The following is a 22,461-nucleotide window of genomic DNA, read 5'->3' on the forward strand; positions in this document are numbered from 1 at the left end:
AAGTACTGGCAGTGAAGTGCGACAGCATTTTGTATTAACAATAAAATAGCCCCTGTAACCGGTTCCCCCTTTAGACGTATTTTCGAAGGTGGTCTCTGAAGATAACTATGGGAACGTCAATTTCAAACTCGTGACGTCATCTGACTCCCAGTATAGCTTGATGCTTTACGAAGCACAGCGTCGGCGTTAGGAGAACAATAGGTGCGCAACACAATACGTTCCTCGATTATACTGTGCCACAAGGCCAATTCTTTGACGACTTACAGATCACATGACTGTAACGAGACGTTTATGGTCTCTTAACAAGAGCTTTGACTGTAATATGAATACGGTTAGAAAGGTAGATTGACAGAGAAGCCCTATTCAGTTGCCGCACAGGTGCTAATAATACATTTCATTCAAGACCACACGTAAGTCTCTTGCGGGAAATGTGGAAACACTTGCGTACTCTTTACGCGAAAGAACTTTCCCCCCTTCTAACAGCCGTGTACCGCAAGTCTCTAGAGGAACGGAGGGTTCCAAATGATTGGAAAAGAGCACAGATAGTCCCAGTCTTCAAGAAGGGTCGTCGAGCAGATGCGCAAAACTATAGACCTATATCTCTTACGTCGATCTCTTGTAGAATTTTAGAACATGTTTTTTGCTCGCGTATCATGTCATTTCTGGAAACCCAGAATCTACTATGTAGGAATCAACATGGATTCCGGAAACAGCGATCGTGTGAGACCCAACTCGCCTTATTTGTTCATGAGACCCAGAAAATATTAGATACAGGCTCCCAGGTAGATGCTATTTTTCTTGACTTCCGGAAGGCGTTCGATACAGTTCCGCACTGTCGCCTGATAAACAAAGTAAGAGCCTACGGAATATCAGACCAGCTGTGTGGCTGGATTGAAGAGTTTTTAGCAAACAGAACACAGCATGTTATTATCAATGGAGAGACGTCTACAGACGTTAAAGTAACCTCTGGCGTGCCACAGGGGAGTGTTATGGGACCATTGCTTTTCACAATATATATAAATGACTTAGTAGATAGTGTCGGAAGTTCCATGCGGCTTTTCGCGGATGATGCTGTAGTATACAGAGAAGTTGCTGCATTAGAAAATTGTAGCGAAATACAGGAAGATCTGCAGCGGATAGGCACTTGGTGCAGGGAGTGGCAACTGACCCTTAACATAGACAAATGTAATGTATTGCGAATACATAGAAAGAAGGATCCTTTATTGTATGATTATATGATAGCGGAACAAACACTGGTAGCAGTTACTTCTGTAAAATATCTGGGAGTATGCGTACGGAACGATTTGAAGTGGAATGATCATATAAAACTAATTGTTGGTAAGGCGGGTACCAGGTTGAGATTCATTGGGAGAGTGCTTAGAAAATGTAGTCCATCAACAAAGGAGGTGGCTTACAAAACACTCGTTCGACCTATACTTGAGTATTGCTCATCAGTGTGGGATCCGTACCAGGTCGGGTTGACGGAGGAGATAGAGAAGATCCAAAGAAGAGCGGCGCGTTTCGTCACTGGGTTATTTGGTAACCGTGATAGCGTTACGGAGATGTTTAATACACTCAAGTGGCAGACTCTGCAAGAGAGGCGCTCTGCATCGCGGTGTAGCTTGCTCGCCAGGTTTCGAGAGGGTGCGTTTCTGGATGAGGTATCGAATATATTGCTTCCCCCTACTTATACTTCCCGAGGAGATCACGAATGTAAAATTAGAGAGATTAGAGCGCGCACGGAGGCTTTCAGACAGTCGTTCTTCCCGCGAACCATACGCGACTGGAACAGGAAAGGGAGGTAATGACAGTGGCACGTAAAGTGCCCTCCGCCACACACCGTTGGGTGGCTTGCGGAGTATCAATGTAGATGTAGATGTAGATGTAGACCGTATCTTATTGGGTGTTGTCTAAGTTGCAACATTCACTTTTCTTATTTAACTGGTGACATATAGTATATTCCATAATAGCATGCAAACTATGTTAAGATTGTAGACTACATACGTGAATATCAAAGTTTTTCTACGAACACTGGCATGACAAACATCGAAATGGATTTAGTTAACTCGAAACATCAGTTAAATAAAAAACTAAATCTTGCAACTTTTGCTGTTTTCTACCTCAAACTGATTAACACAAGCTGCAGTCTCATTATTAATCCAGCGTACTGGAAATCCATTATTGGGTTTTATTCGCTATGGAAGACAGGTGGACACAAAAATCACATACTGATCTTATCCAGACAGCGGCGTGATGTGCGCATACCGCTTCTCCATGAACCCAACTACGTTTTCGAATACAAGCGCAATATACCAGACCGTCAACTGAATTAACTCATCTCGTAAGACAAACTACAAAGGTATCAAATTCACCGCATAAAATGATCTGGCAAACGCAGGCTCCAAATAGAAATATTGCGGGAAAAAGTTTCACAAAACATTGCCATTGTGTATCAGGACACAACGTTACTTTCTCACATACGATTATATATATATTCCTAATTCTGGAAGAGAGGTTACTTGTTCCTCAGCCCACATATTTTTCAGTTTCCTTCTCTTCTGACCTCTACATTCCGAGATACGTAGTGTATAGACAAAGTTATAGGTATGTGCAGGAGCATCGCTAGATTCTACTGAACCAGAAAGAACTGAATGACACACGGATGTGAACCTCGGTCTGCAGCAAGGCTTCAGCGCTCTCCTATGCTGCCAACATCTTCGCTCGAACAGAGTCCATGTAGGTAAACCACTGTCACAGTCACACAATCGGTCGATTCAGGAGATTACACTCAGCGAATCTCCGTTGAGTGCATGTTGACAGCATCTGAGCATCCTCTAGAGCAGGGCTTCCCAACCTGTGGTCCGCGGACCCCTTATGGGTCCGCCGGCTCTTTCTAGGGGGTCCGCAGCCACCTTTCACCAAATCGTGTAAAATAGTGAGTAAAATTATTGAATAAAATGTGAAAATAAAATTCATAACTATTTTTTTTTTTTTCGTGGGAAAATCATGTGTACTTTTACTTCAGGTCGTATTCGCAAGTAGCCGTTCCGGTTCCTAAGTGAGAACGCATACACAGTTTAGTGCCGGAGAATGAGGCTTCTCTGATCGACTGTTTCGCAACAATACGGGGGTCATTTCTGCCCCAGCTCACGGCGCTAGATGCGCTGAAACCTTTTACGCATGCGCGGAGCGAGCTTTGTCGACCAATCACAGCGCTCGCTGGTACGTATGCGGGCCCAGGCATCATTAAATGTTAAACTTGCTTTGTCAGTGCACTACCTATTTCGTAAGTCGATTTTTGACCAGTTTATTACTTCTAACATGGATCGGTGACTGAAGTCAGGATCACTGAAGAAGGGTGCAGTTTCTCCATCGCCTTCACAACAAGGGAAGTTTCCAGTTGAAATGAATGAGGAGGGAGGACGACCAAAGGAAGACTTTACATACATCTGAACATTTGTCTTCGGATTTCATGAAAAACCACACACACACACACACACGACTGTTACGAAATATGCATATTCCTTACACAACCGTAGCCAAATAGTGGAAGTGAAGAGACCATAAGCGGCAGCATGTCAACAGCGAACAGTTTGGACGTGACGTTGATTGCTCTTGGAGGAAGACAGCTCCATCGTGTGAAATTTCAATTACCAAGTAATTTTAATCAGGCTATAGTGTGTTGAACAGATGGAGTAAATCCACTAGTGTCTGGATAAAGTGGGAATTCAAATTGGATCGTTAATTTCAAGTTGTTTTCATTCATCTTTAAACCAAAGACTATTGATACTTCGGTGGGAAGGGTATAGGGGGGGGGGGGGGGGTCATTGGGAACATGGCACTTGCATTAAGGAGCTTTCAGTTCCCATGGGTTTAGCTCTGAAATTTACTGTGCTCTTGACTGACTAGGGGTCCGCCATGGATTTTCGACTGAAGAAGGGGTCCGCCAGCTGAAAAGGTTGGGAAGCCCTGCTCTAGACAACACATCAGCAAAGAAATGAAGATGCAAAGGTAATGAAAAAACAGTACTGTTCCTGCATAACATCAAGCGCCGGCACGTCGGTCAGGAACGATACAGCAGAGAATGCTCGGAGACGTCAGCCAATAGAACGCTGACTATGACGACACCATGACAGGAGCGGCACCTATACGAAGAGAATATACGCGCCGCTCTAGAAGAGCTCACAAGAAGGCAGCCGTGACTTGCTATCTATATTAATTGCTTGCATGGAAATTGTGTATATGGAAGGGCATTGATTATTTGTATGTCGCCAATTGCTTGCGACACCTCTTTGTAAAAAGACAAAGTTAAGTATTGTCAGTTTACTTACTGTAATAAAAACCATTAATATGATTGCTTGAATTGTTGTCTAACTATCCGACAAAACAGATTCCTAGTCACCCTACATCAGACGAGTGGACAGGATTCCACAAGTACTGGTAACGGAACAATACTTTTCTTCAAACAGGAAAGAGGAAAGCCATTTCAGTGATTAATCTTTTGTGCAAGGAAAAGGAAGGAAAGTTAATTGAAGGAAAAGGCAGAGAATTGTTGGGAAGCGTGGAAATTAGAGAGGGTAGGGAATTGAAGAAATCGGAGGAAAAGGAAGATCAGACATTACCGTCCAGTCGACATCAATGTTATTAGAGACGAAGCACATGCTGCTATCAGAGTAACAAATCGGTCGTGTTCTTTTCGAAGGAACCAATTCCGGCATTTACATTAAGCGACTTACGGAAAACACGGAAAATTTAAGCCTGTATAGCGAGGCAAAGATATAAACAGTCGCCCCTCCGCATGCGACTCCAGTGTCGCGACTGCTTAACCACCATCTCGGTCTTTCTGCAAGGAGTGACAGTGCAGCAAGATACACAGAACAACTTCTGGCAGGTTTAGAATGTGAGATAGGGATAGTAACGGTGCGGCTCTTCAGCCGCGCCTAGAGAACTCTGTCTATCAGAACACTGGCCCGTCAAAACAAGGCTCCCAAATAGTGTCCCAGTTAGGCGCATAATTTTAGTGTCACGATCTCTCAGTGCAGAGATTAGGGTTTTGTTATTGTCTTATGGAAAGGATTCGTAATTCGTGAGGTCACACTGCCCACAACAGTATTGTACAATTTGTCTGTTACTACTGTACTGCTCAGTTCCAGTTATTGCACAGCGGTTGAGGTTCGAAATATCATGGCTAGAGTGCGCCTCGTTCCTTTTGACGATTCAACGACATCTTGTTTAGACACTTGTGCAGCAAGTCTTTGTGTATTTACTATGGCAAATCGATCATTTATGGGACATAATCGAGAGGTCAGTTCGTGCACAAAATCCTGCACCAGCAACACTTTCGCAATTATGTACGACCATAGTATTGCTCAGTATTTCTGCAGAGGCTTCCAACGAATTGTTGAGTCCATGCCACGTCGAGATGCTGCACTACGACAGGAAAAACGAGGTCAGACATGACATTAAGAGGTATTCCATGTCACCTCAGTGTATGAGGGTCTGTGGGAGCTACCGGGTGACGGTGTTCTCAATTGCTGCTACCGGTGGCCGCGAGGTAAGGCTGTGTACCGCTGCGGCAGGACACCATTCCTGTGTTCTCGCGGACGGCCGCAGAACTTTCTCGGGAGCAGGTCGGCCTGCGTTTTCCGGGGCTGGTGGCCAACAAGACGAAGCCGACAGCCGGCGAGCGTGAAAGTGGCCGGCCTCAGCGAGGGCGGGGCGGCGCAGCGGGCTGGAGAAACTGCACCTCCGCTGCCGGTGCCGCCGCCACGCTGCAAGCCGATCTCGCCCCGTCTGTGTCGTAACTGGCCATCACACGCGCCAGTCGCCAAATCCAAGGCTCGTATTAACTGCTCAGTGCTTACGCTACATCCCGTGCAGCTAGAGAAGATCCGCTACAGTTACAATGTGGGCATTCCGCGTATGTTTTTCCCGTCTAGCATGGCCAGTCCCGTGACAAGATTTTGTTTACGCCTCACTGCTGCCGTTGTTTTGGGCGACTTTATTTTTGCAGTCGGTACTGACAACAGCCTTTTCCACTTCCCGAATGAAATCTGGCAACAGCTGTCCGCGATCTTTTATCGCCTTTGCAGTATAGGTACTTTGGTGCATTTATCAGCCGTGAGAGGCAGACAAATTTATAAATCTGAAACGAGGTACGACTTGGCTTTTTTTATATGCAGAAAGCACTGCAAGAAACGAATATAACCAAGCTAAAAAAAACTTTCTTAGTACAGTTTTAGTCCGGAATGTGGAATCTTTTGGCAGCAAAAGTTACCAACTGACGTGACAAAGTGCTTACACAGTACTCGTTCCATGATCTAGCTACTGCCTCTCCACCTGTGCACCCCACCTTTCCCTAAAGCACGCTCCGACAGCAAAAGATTTCCAAAATTCTACTCACTTTCCATGGACTCTAACACCAACTGCCAAAATAGGCTTTAATCTGTTGTACGCTACATTGAGTCGCAACGTTTTGGAACTGTGCAGTAGCCCACATAGGAAATACACATTATAGCACAGCAAGATCAATTGAGTGTTTTGGAAAAAGAATGAAAAACTGACTTATAAAGCGGACACGTTTTGTTTAGAAACATGTAAAATTTGTGTTTCGGATTTGCCTTCGATGTGTTGCTTATGTTCGTCACAATGTATTTTGAAAGAGGCTTTGTCCTCGGTTATTGGTATTTTAAACTTTTATTCATTTTTTATTCATAACAAAGCGAACAGATCGAGAATATTTCTTCCATGTATCCGAAAGAGTGCACGAGTAAATGCTTTTTGAAAAACATCAACTAAAATTATTTTTGCGTTGTTCTGTTTCTGAAATAGAGAAATTCGCTCTCACATCCCCTGCAATCATCATCATCGACCTCAAAGGCCAAATGACCTAATACATCCTATTTCATTGTACGTAGCATAGTCTGTGAAATTACCAAAATCTGGACGTACGCGCAGGTTAAAACCTGAACACAATGTTCGAGTGATGTAGATGTAGAATACATTCACTACGGAGAAAAATAGTATGTACACTAATTGCCTCTAGAACATTGAATTTAGGCAGAGGGATTATTTTTATAAGAGTTAAATACCTTTGTGAGAATTTAACAGCTCATAACCGACGAGCTGTCAAAAGAACAGCAACACAAATAAGTGTTAGCGAACTGATGTGTTGACGAAAGGAGGAGGATGCAGCCATTAATGAAACGCAAGAAATATTTTCAAAGAAGAGCATCAATGGCTGTGAGAGAAATCGAAATAAACTATAGCATCAACACATGCAATTTCTCCATTATTATTCAATTGGAAACAAAATGAATTACAGTAGCTCATTGTTCGCGATAATATTTCTTCATTTCTGAACACGAAGGTGCCATATACAACAATTTGAAATGGAAACCGTTTATACAATCTAATCTATGGTATTTTGTTTACCACCGCATTTTTATCCTAGCTTGCGCTGTTCTAACTAGAACAAATTAAAAGCTGACAACTTCGAAATTAAATTGAATATCATCATGTACTGATTTAAGACTCGCATCATATTACATGTTCTGCTCGATCAGATATGAATATGGGAGCCCTTTTAAAATCTTGACCTGTCTCAAGGAACGATTTTGCGGAAATATTAATTTATACTCAATGATGACACTTTTCCATTTCATCCACGCTACTCTGACATCCACAAGGGAAAAATTAAAAAAGCACAACATGAAGTAGTAAGATCGGAAAATAAGTAATAGCACTCACTTGTAACTCTAACCGAACTAACATAGTGAACTCGCTGACACACAAAAAGCAAATTAAAGAGTTGGAAATTTCATATTTTAATCCAGAATCACTATTTCGATGCGCAAATTGCGAACTGTGCCTGTCAGTGCCCATCACTACATCTCTAATTCCTAAGGCAGAATAATATCGTGAATGATCAAAAGCAATTCAAAACGCCGATTCTCTAGTCGACTGATCATCGTTGTGCTCTCTTTGTTTTGTACAAAAAACACACAAATATTTATACTGCGATTATTAGCAATGAGGGACTGTAGCCCTCGTCTGACAAGATATTCTCATGATCCTCTACCTCTAGCAAATCCGAACACAACTTTTCACACTTTTCGACATTATGAGATGGGATCACTATTTCTAGAAAATGACAATATATTCCACGCACTATGTATTTATGCTCTTCAGCGAAATAGAAAATTTCAGTAAAATGGAACAGGAAAAAGGAAACATTCCACTGAAAGCTAATCTAAACCAGCAGAAAACAATGCAGAAAAAGGACGCGGTTGTTTGTCCTGTTGGATGGGAACGTTAGTCCATTGACAGCAGCGTATAGAACTAGACGCCATCTTACCTGCAGCACGGAGAAATCGACTTTGATGAGTCGCCTGGTGTTCTTGGCGTTGCCGTTCGCCACAGGTTCTTCCTTGTTTCCCTGTGGACTCTCCACAGGAATAACTGCGAACAGAAAAACAAACTCATCAAAAATGCTGCACAGACTTACAATTTTAGAAGTGTGTCTCTGAAAAAGCATTTTTAGTCAGTGTGTCAGCATTTCTGAATTTATATTAGTACAGTGATGTTTATTATTACGGAACAAACCTAACTTGTACAAGAAGGTTAAGCGAGTTCTCATCTTACTGGATAACCTACTCTTCTAGCGCAACTATTATTTTGTGTTTTCATTGACACTGAATTATCGCGAAGGAGAGTGAATCACAGGTTTCAGGAAGGAAGTCACAATGGACTTTACGAAGACATTAGAAAACAATTTTGGACCCTACGGTAACAACAAAAGTTAAAAGGAACTAGTAAAGTGTTCTGTGACGTGGGTACCAGTAAAATTTTATAGGAAAGCATCCGCCCAGAAATGAATTTATTTACGCCTTATAAATTCTGAGCATGACGAAACAAACAATAGTGCCGTAAGATAGACATTTTCATTTAAAATCAGCTTCATTAAAAGAAACTAAAAAAATAACTTTGCCTTAACACGAAGAAACACACGTCCAACAAAATTCGTAAACTAAAGATACACGTGTGTGTGGCACTCGGAGCTAAATAATATGGTACAGAACATTGGTGGACCATTTGCAGACACCGCTGCTGTTTATCAACTGGGACTATTACGAGACAGGAACTAACTGCCACTGGCTGTTACGCTGTTCGACACCAAAGTGAGCAAAAGACAGTTTCAATATGGTGGCAGCCCAATATCTGCGATTGAGGTAGCATCACTTGGATTTGCACTTCGCCTTAAGTTTCGAAAAGTTACAAGGTGATCTGAAAGTGCAACCTTGACAATGTAGAGTTTACTGAACTGTCACAGTTTACAGATTTTGAAGAATAGCGAAGAATCTGCCAATGAGATGGATAATTTGCTTAAAGATACCGCAAATGTCTAGAGACGGACATAAAGCTTTCACATCACTAAAAAGCCACTAGTTACACTATTTTAAATTGCCTATGAATTAACGCAGTAAAATCGTTCGCCCGCTGGAAAAAATGAAAAACTGTTGACAAACACGGTAGTCTGCATCCATTTCTCCCTGTTGCATCTTCTTAAATAGAAAATACGGTAAATTTAACTTCTGCACACGCTAGTGCTTTACGACGTACGGATGTAGAAGCCTTCCACCCCGCACTATCCAAGTCATTTTACAATGAAAGTAGCTGCAAACTGGAAAATTCCAGACGCGAGTGTAGAACCCTTCCTCCTCCCACATGTATGCTTAACACTGGTACTGTCCGAGGTATATTTCACAATGCGGCGTAATGAGTATTGCTCAAGGATCGTGCTTTATTTTGAGAAACAAAACGACTGTAATTATAAGCACAAAGCTGTCATTTCGCTGAACAAGGAAAGAAAAGCCGATAAGACGAAAGGACACGGGTCTCCTGAAACGTTAAGTCTTTACAGTCGCGGCACGTTGTTTCTGTTGGCCTTATGAACAAGCAGTTACACTTCGTCTGTAAAGACATATTGAACTGCTTCGGACATTGTGGACTAAATTTTTTATAGTAAGACAATAAAAAATTTGTAATTTCATTCTTATCGTTCACAACATCCACGAGTTCGCAGGCAGGGCGGTCCACGTTCATGCCGCTTTACATGATGAAATTTATTTACACCGACAAACTCTAGGAGGCTGCACGGGACGCCGAAACAAATATTTTTCGCTAACCTAGTATTTCCCTGCGAAAATTTTTTAAACCAGTAGAGGGAGTTTTCTGTGGATGAAATAAACTAAACTAACAAACTCTGGGAGGTTGCATGGAACAATGAAAAAGACTAACGTGTTTTCCTATGACGACAAAAGTTACACGAACAATTTTTAACACTTTATTACCAAGAGACAAAAATTATATCACCACAATTACTTCAGTTATAGGAGAGGATAAAATGGCTCCACTGACTTGTAAACAAAGGTTACTCAAGTGGTTATGTTCCGTTTAACACAGCCAAAAGACTGCAGAAGTGTCCTTAATTCCTATTGCTGCCACTATCCGACAACAACATCCTTTTCTGACTGAACAGGGGTTTTGTAAGCAAGCCTGCACATATCTCGTCACACGAAAAAGTACAGAGGGACGAAGTACAGAGGGATGTACCTTTTCCCTCTTTTTGTTCACTTCTTTCGTGTTCTCTTTCTGTGTGGTTCCCCATTACTTTTACACCCGTTTACTTGGACTGATGACACTGTAGTTTGGTCCCTTTATAAGCCAAACCAACCAACCAACCAACAAACATATCCACAAACCCACCCACTTCTCTGGAAACTCCGTTTAAGAATCGACGCACAGGACAACCACATAGCAATGTCTTGTAGCGAGTGGCACGTCATCCAGCAACTCTGGCAAGAAAATTGTAATAATGTCTGTCATTCATTGGCCTAGGTAGGGAATATGGTCCAATTAAACAGTCACCAACGATATCTGCCCACATATTCACGTAGAACCACAATTGATGAGCGCGAGTAAACGTGGCATGCGGATTAACCACACTCAAAACAAGCGTACTGTGGATATTGAAGACCCTATTATGCTCGAACGTCGCTTCATGTGTAAACCGCACACAAGACGAAAATCTAGAATGCACCTGACACTGTTTAACGTACTACTGCAAAAAGCGTGCTCCGAGGGGATAACAATCTGTTACCAAGTTGCGGTCAAGCTGTAAGTGAAATGGATTAACAATTTCTCATGAAGGTCGTGTCTTACAATCGTCTGATTCGTTTCCATGTTGTGTGTGCAATTGCACGAATGCTCAGAGTGATTACTTCCTCAACCGGATTAAAAAATGTTCACAGCTAATTATGAAAGAGAAAAATGTTTGTCGTCCTATGCGACCTCCCAGAATGTTGGTTTAAATAATTTTCACCCTGTACACTCCGTAAGGTACCTTATAGTGTGTGGCGGAGGGTACTTTATCACTACTAATCTCCTTTGCTGGTCAAGTCGTCAACAGCTCGCAGGAAGAACGATTGTTGGGAAAGCCCTCGTGTGAGCTCGAATCTCTCTGATTTTACATTCGTGGCCTTTTCGCGACATAAACATCTGATGGTATACGTATGTTGCAATGTACTTCTCTGAAATCTTCGCTACAGATACTGAGCCTTGCGCCTGACCCGATATCGACTCTGGCACTATTTGAACCTGTCTGGTTGCCCTGCCAAGTTGCGGCTTCTCTGGCATCCCTTGTCGTGGCGCTTTTGCAACAAGGCGACGAGCACTTAAGTGCGACGACAGCTCGCACCTGGGCTTTCTCCTCAGTGGGCCGTTGGCTGGAGATCGGCTGGGAGATGGCGATCATTCTACATAGCAGTGCTTAGAATCGTGGCTGGTACTGAGATGTTGCGATGGGCTGCTCCCTGTGTCTGGATCGTTGGTGTTTACTTTGCGGACCGTGCCTCCTTCTACTGAGGAGATGGGGGCTTTCCTCTCTCTACGAGACGACGAGACCACACACTGCAGCTCTGTTTGGTGAGTTCCCTGCTGCCTTCATCGATGGACGTGGTAACCTGCGCCGCCCATGACTGGCTCCAGCCTAATGCACGAAACACCGTGTGCTCCATATTTTTCGGGCATTAATGTGTTAGTAGCGGTTTGCCAGAAAATTCATTTCTTTCTACATTAAGTGTCGTTCGTGCCCGATCATTCTACTGGCTGTAGTTTGTTCAGTATCCTGAACGTTATTTAGGCTGACGCTAATTTGTAATTTTCGCTTTGCACCGTTGGTGCGTTTAATTTGTAAACTTACGTATTTTGTGTTCCTGAAGTTAAAAACTCCCTCTGAAGTTTAACACTTGTGCTCTATTTCCTGCTATCTGATTTGCGTCCTGTGTGTATGTTTTAGAATATACGAGTATATTGGCTTTGCATTGTGTTCACGAAAACTGGCAGTACAGCTTTCTCGTAATTTGCAAGTTTGTTGCCTAGTATAACGGTGTCTTCTGTCTATTTACAGTAAGTCAAAGTTTTATTTAATTGTAATTTGTGCTACTGATGCGTGTATTAAGTGATCTAAAATCAGCTTCACTGTATTTCAGTATTTACTTTGGTTTAGTATTTTTGTTTTTTTTTTTTGGGGGGGGGGGGAACTTCCGCTGAATGTTGACACGCCACTGTTCTGTTTAAGGGGGCTGCGTATGGTTAGTGATTCTCTATGAAAATCTAATTTGTATTCTATACGTTCTAGAATTTGTTCTGGATCGAATGACCGCCTAGGCTGCTTGTTAATAATTGGAAAGTTTAAGTTTTGTTACAGCATTCTGCTCCATCTGCTTCACGGATGTGCCCAGTTTAATTTTCTTTAAGATACTTTTATTAACATCCTGCTCTCGGTTTCACAAATGTGTATAGATTCTTGAGCATCAGCAATCTCTCAGGTGTTTATTACAGAAACTGTTGCTGTAATCTTTCTTAAATTCTTACTCATTTAAGAGAATCTAAAGATTTATTTTCTGTTTGCTGATCCTTGCAATTAAAAGTTTCCCCATTGTGGTAAATAAATAATTATATTGGTAAATTATTTTATTTACGCTCGGTAACTTACCTCTCCCATATCCTAGCTCCATACCAGTTCCGGTACACTTTGCAACAACGAAATATTTACAGAACACTCGGGCCGTTATTGGGTTGAACACCTCTCATCCATTTCTGGTCTCTGTCAAAGATCGGTAGAGGCGAAAGCAGCATTTGGCATTCCTGTCAACGGACGACTCACATCTATACAAACACAAAATAATCGCAAAAAACTAAGAAAAGTGGAAGAGCAACTCCTTGCGCACAGACTGGCACCTGAGCACAGATAAATTTAATGGCTTGGGCATAAATTGGCTGAAAGATCAGGTATTATTTGGCTGTATCCTGGCCAGTCAGTCACTGAAATCAATCACAGCTTCAAATATCTAAGCATGGAGAAGACACAAAATGATCAAACACCAGTATAAGGGACTATAAAAAGGACGTTGTGTCGTGTAAAGGCTTACTCTCAAAATTTCGAGAACTGTCTTGACGAAACAAGGTATACATCACTGAATATACTGTGGCGAACGAAAATCTGTCTTAGACTGAGATTCGAGCTAAGAGCGCCTGTGTACCGCGAGCAATCGCGTTAATCCTTCAGCTATTTCCGTAACTCTTCTGGACCACATTTTCATTACATTGATGCTTGCAGTGATCACTTCCGAACGCTAAAATCAGGAGTTTTCCTACGGCGTAGTTTACAGCAGTCTCCGAATTTTTTTTTTTACACACAAAAACAATATAAATATACTGCTAACGGATAGGGCAATGTCTTTGTTAATAATAATCGTCGTGCCAAACAGTTGTGTATGTGGTGGCATTACCGCGAGTCCTCAATTATACCCTGAAGCTTGTGTACTTGTTCTCCGTTCTACTCGGGTGAAGTACTCTGACAAGTCGAATCTCCGAGCGTACGCAGACGGCGAACCCATATATGACGTCATAGGAACCGCTGGAGAGCTGAAGTCAAGTATACGGTAGAGATGGGCAAACTCACTCATTCATGGGAACTAGTTCACTGGTGATCGCTCTTTTTTGGGAACCGTTCATTTTTACTCTTTCACCATTTGGGCATGGTGTATGGTTCTTATGAAAAACTGAAAATTAGTAGCATAGGTGACTGAAGATGGAAGGTGCCAAGAGGGGGCACTTGCCTCCCCCATGGAGTACAGAGTTTTTATCCATTACAGAATTCTCACGCACTTGAAGTAATTTTCGTGATTCTGCAAAACCTCTCGTTTAGCCAACTGTAGCGCTATGTGGTTGATCGCAATTAAATAATATAACGTTGCGCACGAAAAGCCGACCCCCAGTACAGAATACTCGCAAATTACGCACGATTTGTTGACCGCTACGAGCAGAAAAGATAAACATGTAATAATTAGGCAGGAAAGATGTAACAAATAAGCTAACGAAAACTTCGAAACAACAGATGGCGATTGGTGGGTGACAATGAGCAGTCTAGTACTCGGGGCGAGTTTTCGTTCGCCACCCTGTACCACTGAAATAATATTGTAGAAGTTATATTCTCTTTACAAAATGTGACACCAGGCAATCGATTATGGAATGCGGGCTTGATTCGGTTGTAAGTTGGTCTGCCTCCCATAACAACAAACATGCTGTTTTACCTTGGATAAAAAAAGAAGGAAAATGGCCACTCGTGTGTAGCATGCCGACTTCCTTTCCATGTGTAATAACGAAAAAACTTGTCTTTTTATGTCTTCTGCTGTTTAGCGAAATAATGAAGTAAGCTGATATGCCGTTTTGTTACCTGAAAAGATGTATTACATACCACGTAATTTTTATGTAATTTGCGTAATTCTAAAATACATTTTAATTGCCGGTCTGGACGCTGAGCAGAATACGGAAAGAACTAGAAGTCCAGAGTTCAAGAAAGTTTTGAAACAGATCTAGAATGGAAGTGCTCAGCGAACGAAACCAACAACAACAATAACAACAACAACAACAACAGCAACAACAATTCAACATCGAACTTATTAGGAGCAGTCGGCAGTGGAACTGAGTCGAGTGGCAACGCGAAGAAGTACGAGCCCGGCCGAAGGAGACCGAGACTGAAACGGGAACTCCCGTTCCCTGGAGCTGTAAGGAGAAAGCCGCAACCGAAGTGAACTATGAAAGATCGTTCCTTAGAATTCGTTCCTCGCTGCTTCCGTTCGTCTTGGTGAACTGTTCCTTTGAACCCGTTAGTTCGCGAACGGCCCATCTCTAGTATACGCACCTTATTCCTGATCTCTGCTACCTGTATCTCCGGCGCTACTGAGAGTGTATCCGTAGCAGGCGACGAAACGTTGGGCACGAAAGTATCCATTAGGTCACAGCATAATTCTCACAAGGGAACCTCCCCATCGCACCCCCCTCAGATTTAGTTATAAGTTGGCACAGTGGATAGGCCTTGAAAAACTGAACACGGAGCAATCGAGAAAACAGGAAGAAGTTGTGTGGAACTATGAAAAAAATAAGCAAAATATACAAACTGTGTAGTCCATGCGCAAGATAGGCAACATCAAGGATAGTGTAAACTAGGGAGCGCCGTGGTCGCGTGGCTAAGCGTGAGCAGCTGCGGAACGAGAGGACCTTGGTTCAAGTCTTCCCTCGAGTGAGAAGTTTAATTTTTTATTTTCAGACAATTATCACCACACGTACTGTTTATCAACAAATGTAGCAAATAATCATACAGATGTTCGACAAGCGTTCGAGCCCTTAAGGAACTTTCCGATGCCTTACAGTTCGGAAAATATTCACTGACATTGTTATTGAAGTCGCGAGCTATATTTGCTGGATTCATATTGCCCACGGAATGCATCTCACGTATTTAATGCACTCTCGTCCAAAGTAGCGAACAGTCAACTGCCAGCCAGGGAGCCTCGTTAGCAGGAATACTCTCTCTTCCGTGCGCTTTAGTCGACTGACGTCATGTGTTTCGATGTTTGTTTAGGTGTAGCGTCTTCATACTACGACGCAGTTACCTCGCATCGGACGGGCGGACAGACAGACAGACAGATAATAACTGTCTGAAAATAAAAAATTAAACTTTTCACTCGAGGGAAGGCTTGAACCAAGGACCTTTCATTACACAGCTGCTCACGCTAACCACGCGACCACGGCGCTCCCGAGTTCACACTATCCTTGATGTTGCTTATCTTGCGCATGGACTACTCAGTTTGTATATTTTGCTTATTTTTTTCGTAGTTCCACACAACTTCTTCCTGTTTTCTCGATTGATCTGTGTTCAGTTTTTCAAGGCCTATCCACTGTGCCAACTTATAACTAAATCTGAGGGGGGTGCGATGGGGATGTTCCCCCGTCAGCAAATCGATGACTCCCAATAATTGACTTTGGAAACGACCACTTGTCGGAAACTAGTTGCCGACTGGTAAACACGCGTTACTCTCGTTTGAGGGCTTCAGGTGGGTGACAGCGCGTGCTTACGGCAGACCAGTGGTGCGCGCTCCGCGCTCCAGCGAACTGCAGGAAATGTACTTCACGCCGGGACACGACACGACGCTCCACGCCGCGCGACGTCGCCGTCCTGCTTGCCTGCGGCGCGCAGCCGATAAGCGACGGCTGTCACCTGCCCACAAAGCCGTCCCCGTCTGCACCGGACAAAGGGCTGAGGCGCTACGGCTGTGACGCCGCTGTCACACAGGTAACGAGCGCAGCGCGCTCTCCAAACCTTCCCTTCTCTTCTCTTCTCTTCGCGTCAGTGCTTTTCATATATTGTTACTATTACTATCATTATTATTGAATGTCTGTTATCCGGCCCTCATTAATTCGTATCTCCATTTCATCTCCATCTTTTCAGCTTTGTAGTAACTATATTGTGTTTTCTTTGGCCTTTATCCCACATCTACACAGATTTGTCTGTTAACTTTGATTTTGCATGTTAATGGTACAAGGTGGCTAGAAATCCTTCCCTATCGCTACACCTGATGTGATGACGATTAGAAACAGCATATTGTAAGGAAAGGCCACTTACATTACAAAAACGTATAAACCGAACCTGAACAAAAACACCTTATTGTGATCTTCAGTCTGATCACTTGTTTGATGAAGCTCTCCACATTACTCCGTGCAAGCCTCTTCATCCCCGATTAATTACTGTAATCTACATTCTTTTGAACCTGATTATTGCATTCATCCCTTAGTCTCGCTCTACGATTTTTACACCCCCCTCCCACTTTCCTCCTATACTAAACGGACGATCCCTTTTGTATCTTCGAGGATGTCCCTTCTTTTAGTCACGTTATGCCACAAATTTCTTCTCTTCCCTGTTCTGTTGAACACCTCTTCATTAGTTAGGCGATCTACCCATCTAATCTCCAGCATTCTTCTGTAGCACCACGTTTCAAAAGCTTCTACTCTCCGCTTCCCTGAACTGTTTATCGTCCATGTTTCACTATCATACAATGCTAGATTCCAGACAAATGTCTTTAGAAAAGACGTCTTAACACTTAAATATATATTGGATATCAACCAGTTTATCTTCTCAGAAATGCTTTTCATGTCATTGCCCGTCTACATTTTATAACATTTCTACTTCGCCCATCATCAGTTATCTTACTGCCGAAGTAGAAAAATAATCTACTGATTTTCGTGTGTCGTTTCCTAACCTGATTTAATTCGGCTACATCCATTACCTTTGTTTTGCTTTCCTTCATCTTACGTTCTCCTTTCAAAATGCTATCCATTCCGTTCAACTGCTTTTCGAAGTCCTTTACTGTGACAGAATTGTAATGTCATCGACAAACCTCGAAGTTCCTGAATTTCAATTCCTTTTCCAAATTTTTCTTTACTTTCCTTCACTGCTTGTTCATTGTACAGACTGAATAACATTAGGCATAGGCTACAACCCTGTCTCCCTCACTTCCCAACCACTGCTTCCCTTTCATGCCCCTCAACTCTTATAACTGCCATCTGGTTTCTGCACAAGCTGTAAACGACTCTCACTCCCTGTATTTTACCCCTGCTACCTTCAGAATTTCAAAGGCTATATTCCAACCAATATTGCCGAAAAAGTACACTGTAAAATTTGTGTCGCGCAGCAGATGCTCTTTGATCTTTAGTAGTAGTGACTAAACTACGCTTTGCCGTCTATCCTCGAAAAAAATGGTTCAAATGGCTCTGAGCACTATGGGACTTAACATCTATGGTCATCAGTCCCCTAGAACTTAGAACTACTTAAACCTAACTAACCTAAGGACATCACACACAGCCATGCCCGAGGCAGGATTCGAACCTGCGACCGTAGTGGTCACGCGGTTCCAGACTGTAGCGCCTAGAACAGCTCAGCCACACCGGCCGGCTATCCTCGAAAAGATTCGCCCCACTTGTGTCAGTTAAACAACAAATTCGATTTTTTGATGGTGTGCAGAAAAGTAATTCCTCCGAATTTATAATAGGAAAACTCTTAAAGCTTTTTAAATAAAACAAATGATGTTGAAGTTCTACATCTTTATTCTTCATACCTACATACACTACTGGACATTAAAAGGCTACATCACGAAGATGGCGTTCTACAGGGTCGAAATTCAAGCGACAGGAAGAAGATGCTGTCATATGCAAATGATCAGCTTTTCTGAGCATTCACACAAGGTTGGCGCCGGTGGCGACGCCTACAACATGGTGACATGAGGAAAGTTTCCAACCGATTTCCCATACACAAACAGCAGCTGACCGGCGTTGCCTGGTGAAACGTTGTGATGGCTCGTGTAAGGAGGACAAATGCGTACCATCACGTTTCCGACTTTGATAAAGGTCGGATTGTAGCCTATCGCGATTGCGGTTTATCGTATCGCGACATTGCTGCTCGCGTTGGTCGATATCCAATGGCTGTTGGCAGAATATGGAATCGGTGGGTTCAGGAGGGTAATACGGAACGCCGTGCTGGATCCCAACAAATGGCTCTGAGCACTATGGGACTCAACTGCTGAGGTCATTAGTCCCCTAGAACTTAGAACTAGTTAAATCTAACTAACCTAAGGACATCACAAACATCCATGCCCGAGGCAGGATTCGAACCTGCGACCGTAGCGGTCTTGCGGTTCCAGACTGCAGCGCCTTTAACCGCACGGCCACTTCGACCGGCTGGATCCCAACGGCCTCTTATCACTAGCAGTCCAGATGACAGGCATCTTATCCGCATGGCTGTAACGGATCGTGCAGCCACGTCTCGATCCCCGAGTCAACAGATTGGGACGTTTGCAGCAGCACGGACTATCAGCTCGGAGACCATGGCTGCGGTTACCCTAGACGCTGCATCACAGACAGGAGCGCCTGCGATGGTTTACTCGACGACGAACCTGGGTGCACGAATGCTAAAACGTCATTTTTTCGGATGAATCCAGGTTCTGTTTGCAGCATCATGATGGTCGCATCCCTGTTTGGCGACATCGCGGTGAACGCACAATGGAAGCGTGTATTCGTCATCGTCATACTGGCGTATTACCCAGCATAATGGTATGGGGTGCCATTGGTTACACGCCTCTCTCACCTCTTGTTCGCAGTGAAGGCACTTAGAAGAGTGGACGTTACGTTTCAGATGTGTTACGACCCGTGGCTCTACCCTTCATTCGATCTCTGCGAACCGCATGTTGCAGGTCCTGCACGGGCCTTTCTGGATACAGAAAATGTTCGACTGTCGCCCTGGCCAACACATTCTCCAGATCTCTCACCAATTGAAAACGTCTGGTCAATAGTGGCCGAGCAACTGGCTCGTCACACTACGCCAGTCACTACTCTTGATGAACTGTGGTATCGTGTTGAAGCTGCATGGGCAGCTGTACCTGTACACGTCATCCAAGCTCGCTCTGACTCAATGCCCAGGCGGATCAAGGCCGTTATTACGGCCAGAGGTGGTTGTTATGGGTACTGATTTCTCAGGATCTATGCGCCTAAATTGCGTGAAAATGTAATCACATGTCAGTTCTAGTATAACATATTTGTCCAATGAATACCCGTTTATCATCTGCATTTCTTCTTGGTGTAGCAATTTTAATGGCTAGTAGTGTATTTAAACGAAGTCACCCTGGCGACGAACACATTTCTCCCACTGAGTTGATACTGTCACTGTAGAATGTTTGACTTCGCTGGTGCAGCTTCATCACCATCAAAGTGAAGTCCTCGAAGGCGTTCTTCAAGTTTTGGAAACAGATGAAAAACGGATGGGGCCACGTTGGGACCGTGAACCCAATTCGTCGGAGAGTTCCAGAGTCACGACGCTCGTGTGAGACCTGGCGTTGTCATGCTGAAGGAGAGGGTGCTCCACGTGTGGACCAACGTTGTTTTACACTCAACGACAGAGTTACGTTGCATACAGCCATTTTACACACTAGAATTCGGAGCCCTCGAGCGGCAGAGGGCTGCAAATATGTGGATATGAAGAACAGAGATTTAGAAAGTTATTAACGTTTGTTTTATTTTAAAAGTTTTCAGAGTTTTTACATAAATTCGTAGGAATTTCTCAGCATATCCTCGCTGAAGGCGCCTGAAGAGCACTTGGTTTAGTGGAGATAGTGCAACAATCATACGGCTGCGAATTTTTTCTGCGGGAATGTGCGTGTATGCGAATTTCGTCAAATGTCGAAGGAAATCTTAGTGGTTACGTTCGGTACAGGTTTCGTGCCAGTTGTGCCAATGACTGACTGGCAAAATGCAGTGATTACGCGAAGGGTGACAAGGCGCCCTCTGCGGCCTTTTGGGGGTGCTTCCGCGACTTTTACGCGAGTTGAGGCGCATTACGTACTCATTAATTAAATTAGGCTACAGTTAAGCAACCACTCGTGCGGCCCGAGGGGATCCAAAGTAAAGAGGAAACAGAGAGGGTGCCACGAGCTAGGGCCGTCGAGGGCCGTGGAGAGGCGACAGTGTACCGTAATGAGTCTGCGTCGGCGCCTCTACTACAAAGTCACGCACCTCGGCGGTTCGGTCCTGCTGCTGAGAAAGGAACAGACCACTTAAAGGCTCTAAACAGGACAGCTGCCTCCGAGATCTCGATACGATTTAGCGACTCGCTCTAGTCGTAGACAAACATTTACGACAATACCAATCTCTAGTTGTTGTGGTCTTCAGTACGAAGACTTGTTTACTGTTGCTCTCCATGCTGGCATGCAAGCCGCTTCAGCTCTGCGTATTGCAAAGTCCTTCCATTTGAACCAACATACTAACTCAACTCTTAGTCTTAGTCTACGCTACTACGCTATTATTGCCCATTGTATCTCCCCTCTATCAGAAAATTAGTTTTTCACTGATGTCTGAGGACCATGCCATAAATTTATTTTGTCCCCAATTCGAATCAAAACCTCTTTATCAGTTTCTCGAACTACCCATACTATCTTCAACATTATTCTGTAGCACAACATTTCAAAAGACTATGTTGATTAACGTACATTTCAAGATGCCACAGTCGCAGGAAACTTCACAGTTTAACACTTCTTCCAGTTACAGACTACAATATTTTACACCCCCTAATTAATGTCTGACTATGACCGATGATGACCATCTTCAACACGTCGTTCCAAACAACTTAGCTCGATGTGATTAAAAACTGTTTGTAGGTAGGTCTTGAAGATTGTCGTCACAGACTGAAATTAATCATCTGGTGTAAAATATTGTGGTCCCTAACTAGAATAAATATGAGTATAAGGTATGGAGGGGAAGTACTCGCAATTGTGAATATGCAGAACCACCAACCGCATTTTGAACGACGATGAAAATTTGTACGAGTGGCATTCGAACCCGGATTTCGCGCTTTACGCGAGTGGTCGGCTTAACAGCTTCGGCCATCCGTGCACGAATCACGGCCAGACCCAAACTTCCATATTTCGCGCGCGCGCGTGTGTGCGTAACACGCCACCATTCGCCTTATACGGATAGCCAAATCGCTTATATGCAAGAAATGCTTGGGGAACCTACACGGGAATCCTTGGAACTAAGAAGACGTAGTTCTCGTCAGGCCCTGTTGGGTAAATTTAGGCAACCCGTAGTTGAAGAGCACTACACTGCTATCCACGCTTATCTCGCGTAGGGATCATCAGAAAAATATGAAAAGATTACAGCGTGTGCAAACCTACGTGGATAAGTCATTATTTCCCTTAAATACCCGAACACAATACTAAGAAAATCGATAAAATTGCTACCAGTATGCTCCCCCGTGCACTGTCCTGTGCTTGGGGTATGCATACGTATGTACTGAAACGTTTTAGGGTAATTATATGACATCAAAATATCGATGGCTGCATTGAGATTTGAACTAGCACGTCTCAGAGTCAGAGTCCAGTGTCTTAGAACTGTGCCATTTCGGCTGGTTCCTCAACCAGAATACTCTACCCTGTAACACAAGGTTCTTAGGATATTCTACAGACTCTCCAACAATGGACATATCTCAATCGATTTGTAAACAGCGGCTTTCCTCTC

The 22,461-nt window shown here is 43.4% G+C and overlaps 1 protein-coding gene across 1 annotated transcript in view; it reads right to left on the reverse strand.

The window, feature by feature from the left end:
- Positions 1–5,537: 5,537 nt before the first annotated feature.
- Positions 5,538–22,461, reverse strand: part of LOC124795830 (protein spire homolog 1-like) — a 679,725-nt gene continuing 662,801 nt past the window's right edge. Inside the window, exons 10-11 of the mRNA XM_047259913.1 lie at positions 8,357–8,460; positions 5,538–5,804 (exon numbers count right to left, since the gene is read on the reverse strand). Coding sequence (XP_047115869.1) covers positions 5,538–5,804; positions 8,357–8,460 — 371 coding nt within the window. The remainder of the gene's footprint in view (positions 5,805–8,356; positions 8,461–22,461) is intronic.

This window comes from Schistocerca piceifrons, chromosome 4, assembly GCF_021461385.2.
Source record: "Schistocerca piceifrons isolate TAMUIC-IGC-003096 chromosome 4, iqSchPice1.1, whole genome shotgun sequence".
NCBI lineage: Eukaryota > Metazoa > Arthropoda > Insecta > Orthoptera > Acrididae > Schistocerca > Schistocerca piceifrons.